The 16311-nt window shown below is 37.0% G+C and overlaps 1 protein-coding gene across 1 annotated transcript in view; it reads right to left on the bottom strand.

Moving 5' to 3' along the window:
* Nucleotides 1–16311, bottom strand: part of lmbrd1 (LMBR1 domain containing 1) — an 88580-nt gene that overhangs the window by 57199 nt on the left and 15070 nt on the right. Inside the window, 2 exon segments of the mRNA NM_001078716.1 lie at nucleotides 2077–2144; nucleotides 7930–8027. Of these exon segments, the coding sequence (NP_001072184.1) occupies nucleotides 2077–2144; nucleotides 7930–8027 (166 nt within the window).

Genomic DNA, 16311 nt, shown 5'->3' with positions numbered 1-16311 from the left:
TTTAGAAATGGCTTTATAACCTTTACCAGACTGATAGATCTCAATTACTTTTGTTCTCATTTGTTCCTGAATTTCTTTGGATCTTGGCATGATGTCTAGCTTTTGAGGTGCTTTTGGTCTACTTCTCTGTGTCAGGTAGCTCCTATTTAAGTGATTTCTTGATTGAAACAGGTGTGGCAGTAATCAGGCCTGGGGGTGACTACAGAAATTGATAAGATAGATAAACCACAGTTAAGTTAAGTTATTTTTTAACAAGGGGGGCAATCACTTTTTCACACAGGGCCATGTAGATTTGGAGTTTTTTTTCTCCCTTAATAATGTAAACCTTCATTTAAAAACTACATTTTGTGTTCAATTATGTTATCTTTGACTGATAGTTAACGGTTTTTGATGAGCAGAAACATTTAAGTGTGACAAACATGCAAAAGAATAAGAAATCAGGAAGGGGGCAAATAGTTTTTCACACCACTGTAAGTGCAGACATACAATTTTCTGTCCTGCTTTTTTGCATAGCACTTTGCAAAGTTTTAATACAGTCAAGCAACTATAAAGCTAAAAACAGAGTATAAAACTAGCACAAGTATAAAAAATTGCTTAGGAACCAAAGCAGCTAATAAAGTTGCAAACATGTTTAAGTTCCTGAACTAGCAATGCTGATTTCTATGCCAGTGTCTTTCCATACATTTTATTAAACACACAGTGTTATAAATAAAGCCCTTATCCCATATAAGGCACAAAGTGTGCCAAGGTGCAGTAACCACTAGCAATCAAATAAGATTTCTACTTAAAAGAGGTGACCAGTAAAATACTACTTTCTGCTTGGTTTCCGTAACTTATTAGACCTGTACGATATATATTGCACCTTTTATTACCCCTTTAGTTCATATTTTGTCCATATGTAAGGTCACTGGTGGATTGTTACCGGTCTGGACCAGAATAAATCTCTACACACTGACAGTTAGTCTGGTGGTGAGTTCCTAATAGCGAGCTGCTGCCTTCCTTTAAACAGTTGCTGATTCATAAATTCAAGTGGACAACCAGGTTGATGTTCAATTGATGTCTGAGGCCATTCAGTTTTTTTTTTTTAAGCTCAACAGAAAAGGAACTGTGTCGGCTCCCTTATATTTCTAACAATACAATCATATACAACAAGGGCATTGTCATGACCAAAAAGGCTTAAAACGGCAAACTGCAAGCAAATAAGAATCAGATACAAACCCCAACGCATAAGCATCCTTAGAATTGGCCAGTTCGCTCAGCACATTTACTTGTATCTTTAAAATCTCGCCTTTATGTGGCCACTGGTCAGAACAATTCATCTGCAGTTTGAGACAATTCATTATTTGCTAATACCAGCTTCACTAGAAAAAATATAAGAAAAATATCCTTTCAAAAGTCCTCTCTCTTTTAGCATTAGGGTGAGTTTTGAGTGTTTCGCTCCCACCTTTTTTCAATGCCTAAAATAGACCGGGGGTCATTTATAAAGTTTACGCAGCACATATTTTATTTGCATATGGTTGTTTTGTGCATGTTATCCCTGAAACAGTTAAATCTTGCAAATATAGTGGCAATTTTCACTTTGAGAATATAAATTCGCAATATGTGAAATCTGTTTAGGGAATTTTTTTTACACCACCAAAGTTGTGGTGTAGTTCAGTTGAAGAGTGCATGCATAAATATTTGCAATCTGCAATTATGCCATATTTAAAAACTGTTAAGGACAATCGCACTGCAAATAAAAATCACAATTATGAATGCACATTAAATGCATTTTGTTTAGCTTTAGAAATATAAACACAGCTAGGGCAAATATGTTCACTGTGTGCTGCACAAATTTTATAAATAAGCCCTACTGACAGGTTTTGGGGCATTTGTCACTTTGAATTGCTTTTCTGAATGCTGGCCAGATACTTGGTTGAGGTTCTCTGGTGTGATAATTCCTCTGTGAACTTTTTGTATTTTAGTATTTTGTATTCAGTTTAGAAAGTTCAAGTGTGCACACCAGAGTGAAACCAGCAGCTGGCCCAGGAAACTTTGTGCACAAAGGTATGGTAAGGAGATCTTGAGTACACTTACCCAATGAGCAGCAGACATGAGCAGACTAGAATAAACCCAGATGTGTACTTGAAAGCATTGGCTATTTGCTGCATAAGAAAAAAGGCTACGTTATTGACATCATAAAGCATATCTATTTCATCTTCAACATTAAGCAAATTCCACTGCTGTAGCTTAATGATAATTAACTTCATGTGGCTTCTGTGTCCCCTGATTTTGATTCACTCAAAGACTGCATAAATACATTCTTTATTTATAAATACTGTATTGTGGGATCTTGCATGTGCTTTATAAAAAAATATATATATATATTTTTTATTTTTATTTTTTTTTTAATTCACTTAGTCTTGGACAATTACAAAAGACTGGCCAGATGCAGGTTATTTGACATCAATGAAGTTGCAAGTGTTCAACAGCGATGATGAAAAATGGTACAGAAAAATAGGTTTTACAAAAATTTGTATTGCCCAATATTCTTAACTACTAATGCTCATTGCCTTTCCTTTTCCTAAAAGCTACTAGTCTTCAGTAGTATTAGACCAAATACAAAATATTAGATTTATTAACTGTTGTTGTCATCAGTATTTGGATATTGAAGAGAAACTGGATTTAACATGGTTTAAAAACACTGAACAAATATTCAAAAGACTGGGGATAACATAAAGGGAGAGACAGTGCAAGAGTGAATATTTCTAGAAATAATAATTGAGGCAATTACATAAATATAGATTACTGCACTGTTAGTTTGGGCCTGCAGAGCAACATTTTTTCTTGCAAATATTTCATGGTTTCTAATATTTAAATGTTTTGTCAACTGTGTAGTAAAATTTAGCAGCCATAATTTCATATTGTGTGGTGAGTTTCGATCTATTGAGGATCTATATTAAAATTTAACAACCCCTCCCTCCTAAGCATGTACGGCAAAGATAGGGAGGTGTGCAGACTAGCAAAAAGGCCCGGAACCAGGGTATTAAACAAGCTTAGCTCTGTGATTGCCAAACCTCTTCACTTAATGTTTCAGGATTCATTGAGGTCTGGCATGTGCCAAGAGACTGGCGAATTGCTAATGTGGTGCTATAAGTCTGACATCAGTGGTAGGAAAGCTTTTAGGGCTGTGGCACACAGGGAGATTAGTCAACCGTGACAAATCTCCTGTGTCGCGAGCAACTAATCTCCCCGAAATGCCATCCCACCAGCGTGGGATGGCATACGCGGTGCTCGCGGAAGTTGCCTTGAGAGAAAACATTAGAGGAGATTATAGACAGATAGGGGATGTACCCATTTAGATTAGAGGAACAGAACTTTCATTTTAAGCAGCGTAGATGTTTTTTTACAGCGAGGTTGTAGAGGTTAATGCCTTTAAGAGTGGCTTGGACATCTTGGACAAAATCTAGTTTAGCAATACCCTGTGCCACACCTCTCACAACTCTGGTCATGCCCATTCCCACACCTTGGGGCACATTTACTAATCCACAAATCTGAATCACGAATGGGAAAAAATTTCGGAAGATCGCAAATATCACGAAAATGCTTGCGAAAAAATCGTATTAGTCACGATAATATCGTATTAGCGATCCGAAAGTCACGAAATTTTCGTACCGAACAATTGTAAACAGCGGTAAAACCTTTCCGATTTTTTCGTGCAAACGTCCGAAAAAGTCGTGCGCCGTACGAAAAAAAGTCGTGCGGACGCCTGAAAAAATCGGCAAAAATACACTCGGAGTTTTTGCATGAACGCTCGAGCGTTCGTGCTTTTGTAAATGTGCCCCCTTGTGTCTCAATCCTTTCTCCTTGTAGATTGTAATCTCTTTTGGGCAGGGCCCTCTTCCCCTCTTGTATTGGTTATTGATTGCTTTATATGTTACTCTGTATTTCTCCAATGTATAAAACCCACTTATTGTACAGCGCTGCGGAATATGTTGGCGCTTTATAAATAAGTGTTAATAAAATAATAATAATAACATTTTATCCAAGACTACTCTGATACTAAAATCTACAATTAGTGGCAGACAAAATGTGAGATTACAGTTCATCACAGAAAAACCCATTTTCTATTCATTTCTATGTGAGTTTTAGAAGTGTATTTATCAATGTGAGAAAGTTAAGAGTTAATGTTTGATTGTATATAAATCCTATACTGTCAAAGAACACTAAATGCACTTGCCTCACTTTAGTTGTCTCTTCTAGCTTCTTTTCTCTTTCCCGTTCTCTGTAATTGTTAAAATATCTGTTTGGAAAATTCAAAATAAAATCTTAAAAAAAAAAAAAAGTTAAGAGTTTACTCTTTTGTACAAATCCCATAGGCATGAATAGAAAGTGGGTGAATTTTTTTGTGGCAAGCCTAATCTCACATTTTCATAAATCTGCCCCTTAGTATTGATATTGGTATATGGTTTATGCATGTGAGTATATAGATATCTCGGTATGGGTTGAACTTGTCCAAAGTAAGCAAAACATAGAAGCACTGACACCTACAAGTAACCAACTTACAGATAGTTATAATTGATGCCAATATAGTATTGCAGAATTAGCTTAAAACAAAGTTTAAATTAAAGGAGAAGGAAAGGATAATAAAGAGTTAATCTCAAGCTGCAGACATACCTTCAGTTGTCTCAATAGTGCCCTTAAAGGACAATGGAAGGTTAATATAAATTAAAAGTAAGTCTAAAGGCATTCTTTTTAAGTACTTACTGCATATCCAAATTCCCAGATCCCTGCTTGCTTCTCTGAGATATGGTGCTGGCAGCCTACAAGCAGTGTGAAGACTACAGTGACATCACTGAAATATCTCTTCCCTTCCTGTAGGCTGCCAGCGGCAGCCTTCCTATTCTCTGAGCATGTGTGTAACTTGATCCTGTCTCCTGTTCTGAGCTACACATGCCCACCAGCCAATCAGAAGTGGATCTGGCAGAGGGGAGGGGGGGGAGGGAATGAAACACATGTGCAGTATGAAGCAAGGAGGGAAAGGAAGACAGAATACCTTTTTAGAGATGGCTGCCTGTTCTAGAAAATGTGAAGTTAGTGTGACTGAGTAAATATTTGATTAGGTGAGCCAAAAGTGTGGCGTTTTTACTAAACAATAGGAGGACTATTGGGCAGTATGCTTTTTAAATTTTGACTTGCATTCTCCTTTAAGTCTCCCCATATTTCTCCCGTTCAGATGATCAGAAGCCTCAAAGGAAATAAAAACGCTGAGCTCTGTAATGAAAGTTCCCACATTGCCACGCTCCTGGACCCAGACCCAGACCCGTGTACATGCTCAGTTTGTAAGACTATGAGGAAGCTTCCTGCTGATTGACTCAGATCCACATTCCTAAGGGGGGGGGGGGAGTGAGTTCTTGGCATGCATTCATGAGGGAGGGGGGGGCAGGAGAAGGGAGAGAGGAGAAAGCTGTGTGTCTCTGGCACAGGTAAACAGAGACAACAGATCTTTTGACAGAGGACTTCAGTGCAGCATTTCTGTGAGTGCTTATGGCTGTATACATAGACCTTTCTGATAAAGCTTACTTAGTTTTAACCTTTCCTTCTCCTTTAAGGCTAATGAAAAAGAAGCAAGTGTAAGCAAAAGTAAAAAAACTTCATCCTGTATTTAAGGTTAGAGGCAAGAAAGAAAATAAAAAGGGAGGGGGCTGTGTGTATTACAAAAGGGAAAACACTGCAAGTTATCTAGCATGGTCCTGTCTATGTCCAGTGTTTTCATTAGTCTAAATCCAGGTACTCAAATAAGGCACTTCTACCCTCAGTGTCCAACATATTAAACCAGCCTTTTAGTTTCAAAACTGTAAAGTATCATTATGTGAGGCAGAAGGTGTTGCTGGTTATAGTAAAACTTGAAAAATGTATAGCGCAGAGTATCCCCATTAGTGTAGTGTGGCGTGTGTTTTGCTTATCCTCACAAAAACAGGGAGGCAGAAAATAATATTCCTGCCCTCAGCTCACAAAATTGGTCTTCCTTGTAGAGTTTTAAGTTGATTTTATGGGAGTTTTGCCCATCATTGAATAAGTAAAGAATGCCTGGAAGCAATATCATTCAATTGGTTCACAGGTTCACTTGATATATATTTATACTCCACTGCCATAACATATTCATTTACAGTAATAATGTGGCTCTAATAGGTGCTGGCTAATGCCATAAATCCAACACCATGTTTAGCATTCCGGAACAGGCGAAAAAGACTTGCGTTTAATTTTATCTCAACCAAATGCAGCAAAATAAAATACAAACTGACTTTTTTCATATTGTTTTCTTACACTGCTCAGACGCCTAAGATTTGTACTCATTACAGTACAACAGGTTATGACTTTTTTTGATGGCATTTGGTTATAAACCTTTCCTGAATGGCTGCCCTGCCACAATTGCTCACAAAAGCCTCTTGGTTCTACAGTAATTTCCAAACACAATATTTTGTGGTAAATGAAAACAATCTGGAAAGTAAGATAAATACTGCACAAAATGTTCAGTATATCTTCCATTAGACTTTCGAAATGTAATTAATGTATCAGGTTTCACATATCTTATGTCAGTTTTAAACCCTTTAGTACCGTAGATAACAAAGGGAAATTTTTTACAAATTTTATTGTTTACTCTCCTGTGATGAATCAACTTTTAGCAACTCATAAAAAGAGTTTTTAAAGGAAAAACAGATTATGTGTATCATTGTGTAGTGATTATTGTGCATTTACAGTCTGCTTATTCAGCACAGCAGAACAGCTTGCTGCAGAGGGATTCATGTAATACACTGCCTACTGGACCAGCACTGATACTACTGATTGACAGAGGCACGAATTTACTCAGTACATGAGCTATTCTCTAGGGCACCTGGAAGCTTTGTCTTTTGTGTGATAGAAAGTATAAAGCAGAATCAAATGACCAGAAATTTTCCCAAGCTAACAATTTCCTTTGCTTATTCGCAATGATAAAGAAATGTCTGTGTTTATAAAAAGATGAACAAAAGGTTTTGTCAGATTTATAGGGCCAAACTTTATTGTTTAATTTTCCCAATGGAATTGCATAATGGAAACATTAAGAGTAGAACATGTGTTTATTTTCCCAAGCTTCTTTGAAGGAACAGAAATGGCACATAAAATTGCCAAAATCGGCTATGTTTGTGGGCTAATCCTGAGACTACCAGCACACACACATTTAAGAAGAGGAAGGCAACACTGTATTTTAATGGTGGGCGCCACTATGTCTGACCCTCACTGTATAATGTATTTAGTGTATTGGTTCTTAGGAGTCATTATTTACAAATACATACTGAGTTCATATATCTAGATTTCCTTAACTGTACAAGCTACTTGAGGTTAATGGCACAGGTTTTTCCCACAGTGTATTTTAGTAGAAAAAAGCCTGCAGCCACCCTAACTTATAGGGAGGCACTATAGGCATCTTTGCCTGTTTGCCCACTCACTAAAATTCAAGACAGTACCAGAATTGCTATTAGCCCATGGAGGCAGCTGAATCCTTCAGCAGATGTGTCAGGGAGCTGCTATTTTGTTACCAACTGTTTTTTGACTTGCAGCGCAGCAGTGAAGAGAGACAGAAGTTTATCAAAGCACAAGCCACAAGGTTGTGGGCACCTGGGAAACTAAGAATATGCCTAGCAAATTTCAAAATAAATATAAACAATCTGTTTGCTCTTTTAAAAAAATGGATTTCAGTGTGCAGAATTTTTTTTTTTAAATATGTTTTCTTGTGACAGTATTCCTTTAAATCTATGCTGTACTAAGCAATTCTACTTGACAATTGATCTTACAGTGGCTCTTTACTGTTATGGTGGCTCAATAATACCTTAATAATGGCAAATTAAATATTTGAATCTGCATTATTTAAAATAAAATATTGGAAAAAGACAGTTAACAACAAAAACTCACAGAGCACTGGCTTCCATCAGTATCATCCTTTTCTTCATAATAGAAGTACACAAAAGGTATCCACAAGAACACGCAGAAAAGTATGATAGAATACAAAGCTAAAAAGGAAAAACAATTACATCAGAAAAGGTCTGACTTTCTGTTTATTAACACATGCCATTAGATACTATATCCAGTAACGATCTATAGGTATAGCTCTATAAATGTATGCAAACAGGTGACACACACATTCTCCAAAATATAACATTAATTAATGTTATTGATGTAAGAAAAAACAAGGTGGTGGTCTCTTTTATCTATTCTTCTTGAGTGGGACCACAATCTTGACAGTACTATAGTTACAAATACATTGCAAACAATGCTTACTGCCCATTGGTCACTATGGGTAACTGCATTGAATCAAACATTCACAATGTTTATAAAACTTAAGTGATACTTTTAAAGGACCCTTATGAGAATGCAATATTTTAACCCTTTCACTGCCAGCCGTTTTGGTCAAAGCAGTCAAAACATTTTGCACTTTCACTTTAGGGGCCTATCCACGGGGGGACTTTTAGTTTACCTAGAAAAAAAAATATATATTTTTCTTTTCAAGACAACCTAAGCTTTCAAAATATGGTCGAATTTTGGTGTAATTCCAATTCTGTAACAAGATATAGGCTTCTAAATGTCTAAAAAAATGTTTAAAAAATCATATTTCCATTATAAAACACACATACTAGAAACAAAAATTATTTTATGCTCAAAAAATACAACTGATTTGGAAAGTCCCATGTCTCCTGAATGTGCCAATACCAAATATATATAGTTTTATGGAGATTTCTCACTTGTATAGGTCAAAAACTCCCAGCAGTACACTACCAAATTTCCAAAGCACTGCTTCAGAAAGCTGCATACTTTAGATTTCAAAATTCCACTAACAGAAGGTTTATCCCAGAAAATTACACATTTCTGGAAAGAACAGATTCTGTGGAATCCAGAATAGGCACAATTGTCTGTCTGCTCCAAACTATCAAGTCGCAATGCTTTCCTAAAGTTATTGGTTTTTATCAAAATTTATCTATAGTATCTTATCTCCTATAAGTCATAAAGTAACCAAATAAAACACCCTAAATATGAATGCCAGGGGTCCACTGAACAGTTTAATGCCCAATATGTATAGGTTTACACAAGTATGTGGCATGTAGGGTCCCCAATGTGAACATACCCCCATATGATCTATCATTTCTGTCATTTCAGCTCCAGCAAAATCAACACATTTTCATCATTATATGTGGGATAAAGCTAGTAAAAAGTACACTCACCCCAGAAAGTCATATATTTTTGGAATATACACATTCCCCCGAATCTAAAATCGGTACCCAAGTCTTTCTACTCCAAAGTACCAAGCCGCAAAGCTTTTCTAAATGTAGCAATTTTGATGACATTTCCAAAAATCCCCTCAAAGCTTCCACTTTGCAGCATCTTATCTACCACATAGCATTAGGTACCAAGATAAAAAACCCTAAATTTGAACACCAGGGGTCCACTGAACAGTTTAATACCCAATATGTATAGGTTTACCCAAATATGTGGCATGTAGGGGCCCCAAAGGGAACATACCCCATATGATCTGTCATTTCAGCTCCTGCAAAATCAACACATTTACATCCTTTATGTGGGATAATGCTACAAAAAAGTACACTAGCCCCAGAAAGCCATATATTTTTGGAAAGTACACATTCCCCCAAATCTATAATGGGTACACATTTCTTTTTACTCCAAAGTACCAAGCCGTAAAGCTTTCCTGTTTGCCGATTTTCATGACATTTCAGAAAATTGCCTAAAAATGCTGCAATTTGCCGCATTTATCTCACACAATTTCTTGCATACAGAGGCAAATCATCCCAAATAGAAACACCTAAGGTCTACTGAACAGTTTGATGCCCAATATGCATAGATATACCAAAGTCTGCGATATGTACTGACCCCAAAATGAAAATAGCGCATAAGGATTTCTCGGCTGCCAACTCAGCTTTTGCACACAGAGCCCCCTGACAGCGTATTATGTGCCGTAACCCCCCCCCCTAACTATACAGGGGCCCCCAGAAAACCATATATTTTTGGAAAGTATACATTCTGATGAACTCAAAATAGGTAAAGTTATTTTTCTACACCACAGTTTCACATGGCAAAGCTATGCTAAAAACAGATCTGGAATACTAATACAGGGATAAAAATGCAATAAAACCACAACATTTTTGCAAATTAGTGAAATGACAAAATAAGTCACACAACAGTGTAATTAGTGGTCAGAATATCTGTTCCAATAGTCGCGCTGTCAAAATAAACAGTTTTTAGGGAAAAGAAACTAAAAACAAAGTGTTAAAAAAAGTGTTTGTGTATACATGTGTGTACATGTGTAAAAGTTGTGTGACAGTGTGTAAGTGTCACACCTCCTCTGATGAAGCACTTTGTGCGAAACGCGTTAGGAGAGGCACTAGGATGTACCCTGTCACTGTGTGGTATAGTATACATTTAAATTTGTTATGTACTATGTCTTGAAAAAATCTTTGAGCCATTAAAATGTGGTTTTATTTTCACTGAATTTTCTGTACCTCCTCTGATGAAGCACTTTGTGCGAAACGCGTTAGGAGAGGCACTAGGATGTACCCTGTCACTGTGTGGTATAGTATACATTTAAATTTGTTATGTACTATGTCTTGAAAAAATCTTTGAGCCATTAAAATGTGGTTTTATTTTCACTGAATTTTCTGTAGTTAGTGTGTATATTAGTGTATATAAGTGTGCAAAATGAAAAAAAAAAACTGCTAAATCGTGTGCTGTAAGTGTGTGTAAATGTATGTAAGTGTGTGTAAGTGCAAAAAAAAAAAAAAAAAAAAGCCCACCTTACCTGTCCTGAAGCAGGGATCGCAGTCCTGGTCCTCTTGCTGCAGTCCTCATCCATGGGCCGGCACTTGGGAGGAAAGCAGGAAGCGAAGACCAAGCAGCAGACGTGATGCGATTGTGTCTGCTGCTTGGGGGTCGGCCCTGCGACGAACGCGTCACAGGGCCGACATGACAGCCCCCCTGGCTCGTTTCCCAGGGGGCTGTCATCACTAAAAACTCTCTGCAGAAGCGGCACATGCCACTTCTACACAGAGTATGGGGCACATTCATGAAAAGTTCGAATCCCGAATGGGACAAATTCGGATTGGATACGAAAATTTCTGAAGATCGCAACTATCACGAAAATGCTTACGAAAAAATCATATTAGTCACGATAATATCGTATTAGCGATCCGAAAGTCACAAAATTTTCGTACCAAACGATTGTAAACAGCGGGAAAACCTTTCCAATTTTTTCGTGCAAGTGTACGAAAAAGTCGCGTAAGCATATGAAAAAGTCGGCGCAAGACACTAAAAATTCAGCGAAAATACGCTCGGAGCGTATGAATGAATGCTCCGAGCGTTTGTGTCTTAGTAAATCTGCCCCTAACTTTATCTGCCAAACAACATACAACGCACGTTGTTGGCATATAAAGCCTTTTACTGCAACGGCATACGCCGTACGCCGTTGGCAGTAAAAGGGTTAAAGGGGGTTAAGCTTTAGTATGTTTTAGAATATCCTATTAGCAACTTGTCAACAGCCCTTTATTTGTTAAGGGCATATTTATCATAGCACGTAAGCCAACATCACTGGTGATGTTGCCCATAGCAACCATTGAGATGTTTGCTTTTGTTTTCTAACTTTTGGGTGAATGTATGTATGTATGTATGTATGTATGTGTGTATAAATAACTTTATTTATACATACATACACCCAAAAGTTAAGTGCTACAATTGCTGATCGGTTACTATGGGCAACATCATTGGTGATGTTGGCTTACACACTATAACAAATATACCACAGGGCAGATTTACTAAAACTCCATAATTTCTCTTTTTTTATTTTCAAATTTGACTGAATTCGTGTTCCAGAATGTCTGATATTTACTTAAAAAAGTCGAAAGGAAGTCGCTGCAACAATTTGAAAAAGTCATGATATTTGGACAAAAGCCAGCAAAATGTCTTAAGTTTTTAGAGAAAAAAAACCAAAATAAAAACTGTAGTACTCTGTTAGCCAGTAGCAAAAATAATAAATAAAAAACACAAATACAAAAGTATTGTAGAAATGATACCTATATTGGCTAACAATAAAAATACATTGCAAGCTTTTGGAGCCCTTCCCAACATATATGCTGTTAGATCAGAGAGAAGTTACAGATAGATAGAGATAATTTGTGAAGATAAGAAAAATAATTAATGTTTATTAGGATGGGTTGTAAATAGTCCAGGGGATTAAGTTAGGTAATGCAATGTGACATGAAACCTGACCCCAAATTAAGGCCCCGTGTTAAATAACAAAATACATTTCAATACATAGAACTTTTCTTGTTCAGTTTTAAAGTTCCCTTTTAGAATTAACACCTTCATGTCCTGAAGACTGTGGTCCTGATTGCAGAAGTGTTGTTCCACTGGTGTATCACATGCTTTGGTCTTGATCTTATGTTGGTGATGGTTCATCCTTGTGTGTAGTTTCCACCCTGTTTCTCCAATGTACATTCCTCCAGTAGAGCACTTAGTAAATATAATCATGTACAACACATTGGAGGAAGCACATGAATAGCAGTACTGAATGTTGTAGACTTTTTGTGTATTTGGTATAGCAATTTGATCTTTGCACAGGATATACTTGCAAGTTTCCCATCTTTTGCTATTGCAGGGAAATGTACCTACTTTAGTTGTTTGGGGAAGAGCACTTCTAACAATCATTTAATCATACTAGGAGGTTGTCTCTAAGACATAAGAGGTAATCCAGGGAATAATGGACACCACCAGTTACATAGAAAAATACACAATTGTATACACCAGATATTATAAAAGGCTGGAAGAGGATCCAACTCATAAATATACAAGGGAACTTAAACAAGTCATCAGTGGCCTCTCCCCCCACCCTTAATGGATTTGATGGAAGTGAATACCGGGAATTGGTACCTTCTACATGCGACCCAAAATACATAATAAAGAGAACCCAGGAGGACCTATCATCACTGAAACATTAACGAAGGGCAGATCTGGCTGGGTAGAAAACATTCTGAAGCCATTTGTCAGAAAAACACACAGCTTCATACAGGACACCACTGACCTTTTAAACAAACTGGCCACCATAGGTCCATTTCCAGAAGGCACCGTTCTAGCTGCCATGGATGTGGAGTCTATTTATACCAACATCCTACATGACAATGGTATTGCAGATGGTATGGTCATATTCCCACAGTGCCAACTCTACAACTAATCAGATTTGTACTAACACACAGCTATTTCTCTTTGGGAGGTGCCATATACCTCCAACTGATGGGAAGTGGTATAGGAAACAAAATGGCACCTCAGTATGCAAAATCTGTTAATGGCCTAGTGAGAATAAAATTTCCTGGCTTCCTGCAACACCAGGCCTTTGATGTATTTAAGGTATATAGATGACATACTTACTGTATATGGACAGCATCAGAAAAGGAACTATTGACATTCCACCAGAGATTTAACCAATTTCATAGCACAATCAACCTTAACCATTCCTCTTCCCGCAACAGTTTCCTGAATACTACCATCTACATCAAAAATAGAATCACACAAACATACATATACTAAAAACCCACACCAGCATATCTTAAGTGGGATAGTTTTCATCCATATCACATTAAAAAAATCATTTGTTTTTAGCAAGGCACTGAAATACAACCGTATTTACTCAAACCTTGATGACAGAACAAAAACATCTTCATTCCTTACAGAAAACTTTTGTTAAATCAGGGCTACCATCCACAGGTTATTGATGATCAAATCCACAGAGCAACTGAAATACCCAGAGACACGCTCTTGGAATACAAACAAAAGAGAGAAATCAACAGGGTACCTATTATCGTTTCTCAGGTGGCATGCTTGTTACTTAATGGTTGCAATGAGAACAGTGGTGTATTTACAAACTGTGGACCTGCAATACTTTTGGACTTAATGAGCAATTTCAATTTAATCTGCTGAATATGTGCCTTTTCACTCCCAGTTTCATACATTTTTATTATTTTTTTCTTATATAGATTCTCCTAACAGAGTTTTCTGATACATGGGTTATAAGCACCAACTGGGAGCTTTAAAAATCAAATGTACCGTATATACTCGAGTATAAGCCGATCCGAGTATAAGCCGAGGTACCTAATTTTACCTAAGAAAACTGGAAAAACTTATTGACTCGAGTATAAGCCTACGGTGGGAGATGCAGCTGCTACTGCTAAGTTTCAATAATCAAATTATTTAATAAAAGGACACTCACAAGTGCTTACATGACTACCATATTAATAAACACAAGGTATGGGCTGGAAAATGAGGCGCAACCAACATAAGATAACCATATGCAAGGTTGTACAGGTTAATATCTCATTTAATTTTACATACATAATGAAATTTTGATGTGTAAATTTGTTATTTAATTCTTATATAGTTCTGTATACTTTTTGGGGTGAGTGATGTAGAATCACAAGTTTAAGTTTATCTAGAAACTCTGGCTCCATAACTGCAGCCTGAAAGGGAAACAAAATGTACTTCCTTGCAGCTAGAGCATGCAAATGCAGGGAAATATATATATATACATTCACATGTATAGTTGTTATTCCAAAATTGTATGTGCAAATAATCTGTTAGTTAAGTCTTATTTCTGGCGGTATAGTTTTCCTTTATACTGGCTATGTACTCTGACTACTACAAGCACTAAAGGTCAGCAGGTAAGACATCCCATCTGATATAGATACAAAGGAGAATATTTTCTAAAGGGTACAAGTTAAAAATGTGGACTATTTTAGTCAAGATAAAAATTTCCCTCAGCATTTTACTTAATGACGAATACAAAAAGCTACAGTGAATTACCAAAATTTAATGCTATCACCAATAATTCGGTAGCTGTACACCAGAAGCTGGCTGTAAACTTTATTTAACCCTTTGTGTGCTTGGTACTTTGACCTTTCTGCACCGTGAGTTGCAGAAAACAAATACAGAAAGCAGGTGTATGTTTTGTAACTTACTGTTTTCCTCTTCGCCCAAAAATGCGCTTCCAGCGCGATGCTTAACAACCAGCTCCTCCACTTCCGGCTCCCTGACACGCTGTACTCCATGTGCGCCGTAACTTTAAGCATCGCGTAACCATGGATACCGTACGATCTACTGTGTTACAGGAGCGCAGAACGTAAACTACGGTATATACTCGAGTATAAGTCGAGGGGCCCTTTTTCAGCACATTATTGGTACTGAAAATCTCGGCTTATACTCGAGTATATACGGTAGTTGTCTTCTCTTCTCTAAATAGGTATTTGTGTGCCTGATATGTTTCTACTTTAGTTTTTCTTTTTGAACTTTAACTTAACTTCTCCTAACTTGAGTAAATTTAAGCAATCTTAATACTTTATTATGGCCATTTGTTTGAGTAATGTATGTAGAAAATTCAATCCATTAGGGTTAGGTCACACAAAGTGTATATCTGCTTCTCTCAGGCCTGCTCAATGCTCAGTTTTGTGTGCCCACACTTGGGCATTTGCCATAGTTTTTATGCAGGCACACAGAGAAGCATAGGCAAGTGGATCCACTTTTCTTAGCCTGTCCAAAAAACAGGCTGAGAAAAGCAGATATACGCTTCGACTGACCTGGCACTTAGCACTGTTTTTGTGGCTCTAGAGTGTTGAACACTCCCTGCTAAAATGTAAATGGTTATTGCAAATCACAGAGGAGTTTTTCTTGCAATGGTAACAAATTATAGCACAGGTATAGGACCTGTTATCCAGAATGCTCAGGACAACTGTTTTTTTAAAATAAAATGGAGTCCATTAAAGATGGCCATCCCATAACTTGGAGCACTCTGAATAATGGGTTTTCAGATACCAAGGGGCATGTTTACTAAGATTGGAGATAAATATCACTGGTGATGTTGCCTATAGCAGCCAAACAGCAATTATATTTGAATAGTCACCTACAAGTTAGAAATCAAAAGCAAAGATCTGATTGGTTGCTACGGGCAACATCACCAGTGATATTTATCTCCAATCTTAGTAAACACACCCCTAAATCCCATACCGATATTATATTTTAAATGTGTAGTTTAACATTAACTTAACTTTTAGAATGGTGTAGATAATGATATTGCAGTTGGTTTTTATTTTTTATTAATGTTAGGATTGTCCTCAGCTATCTGGTCGCTAGGTTACTATTTACCCTAGCAGCCAGGCAGTCACTTGAATGACAGACTAATATATAAATAATAAAAAGTAGCAATAACAAAAATGATAGCTTGACTAATAATAGTTTTTGGCTGCCAGGATC

The sequence above is a fragment of the Xenopus tropicalis genome, chromosome 5 (genome assembly GCF_000004195.4).
Source record: "Xenopus tropicalis strain Nigerian chromosome 5, UCB_Xtro_10.0, whole genome shotgun sequence".
Classification (NCBI taxonomy): domain Eukaryota; kingdom Metazoa; phylum Chordata; class Amphibia; order Anura; family Pipidae; genus Xenopus; species Xenopus tropicalis.
This window is presented reverse-complemented; position numbering and strand designations above follow the sequence as displayed.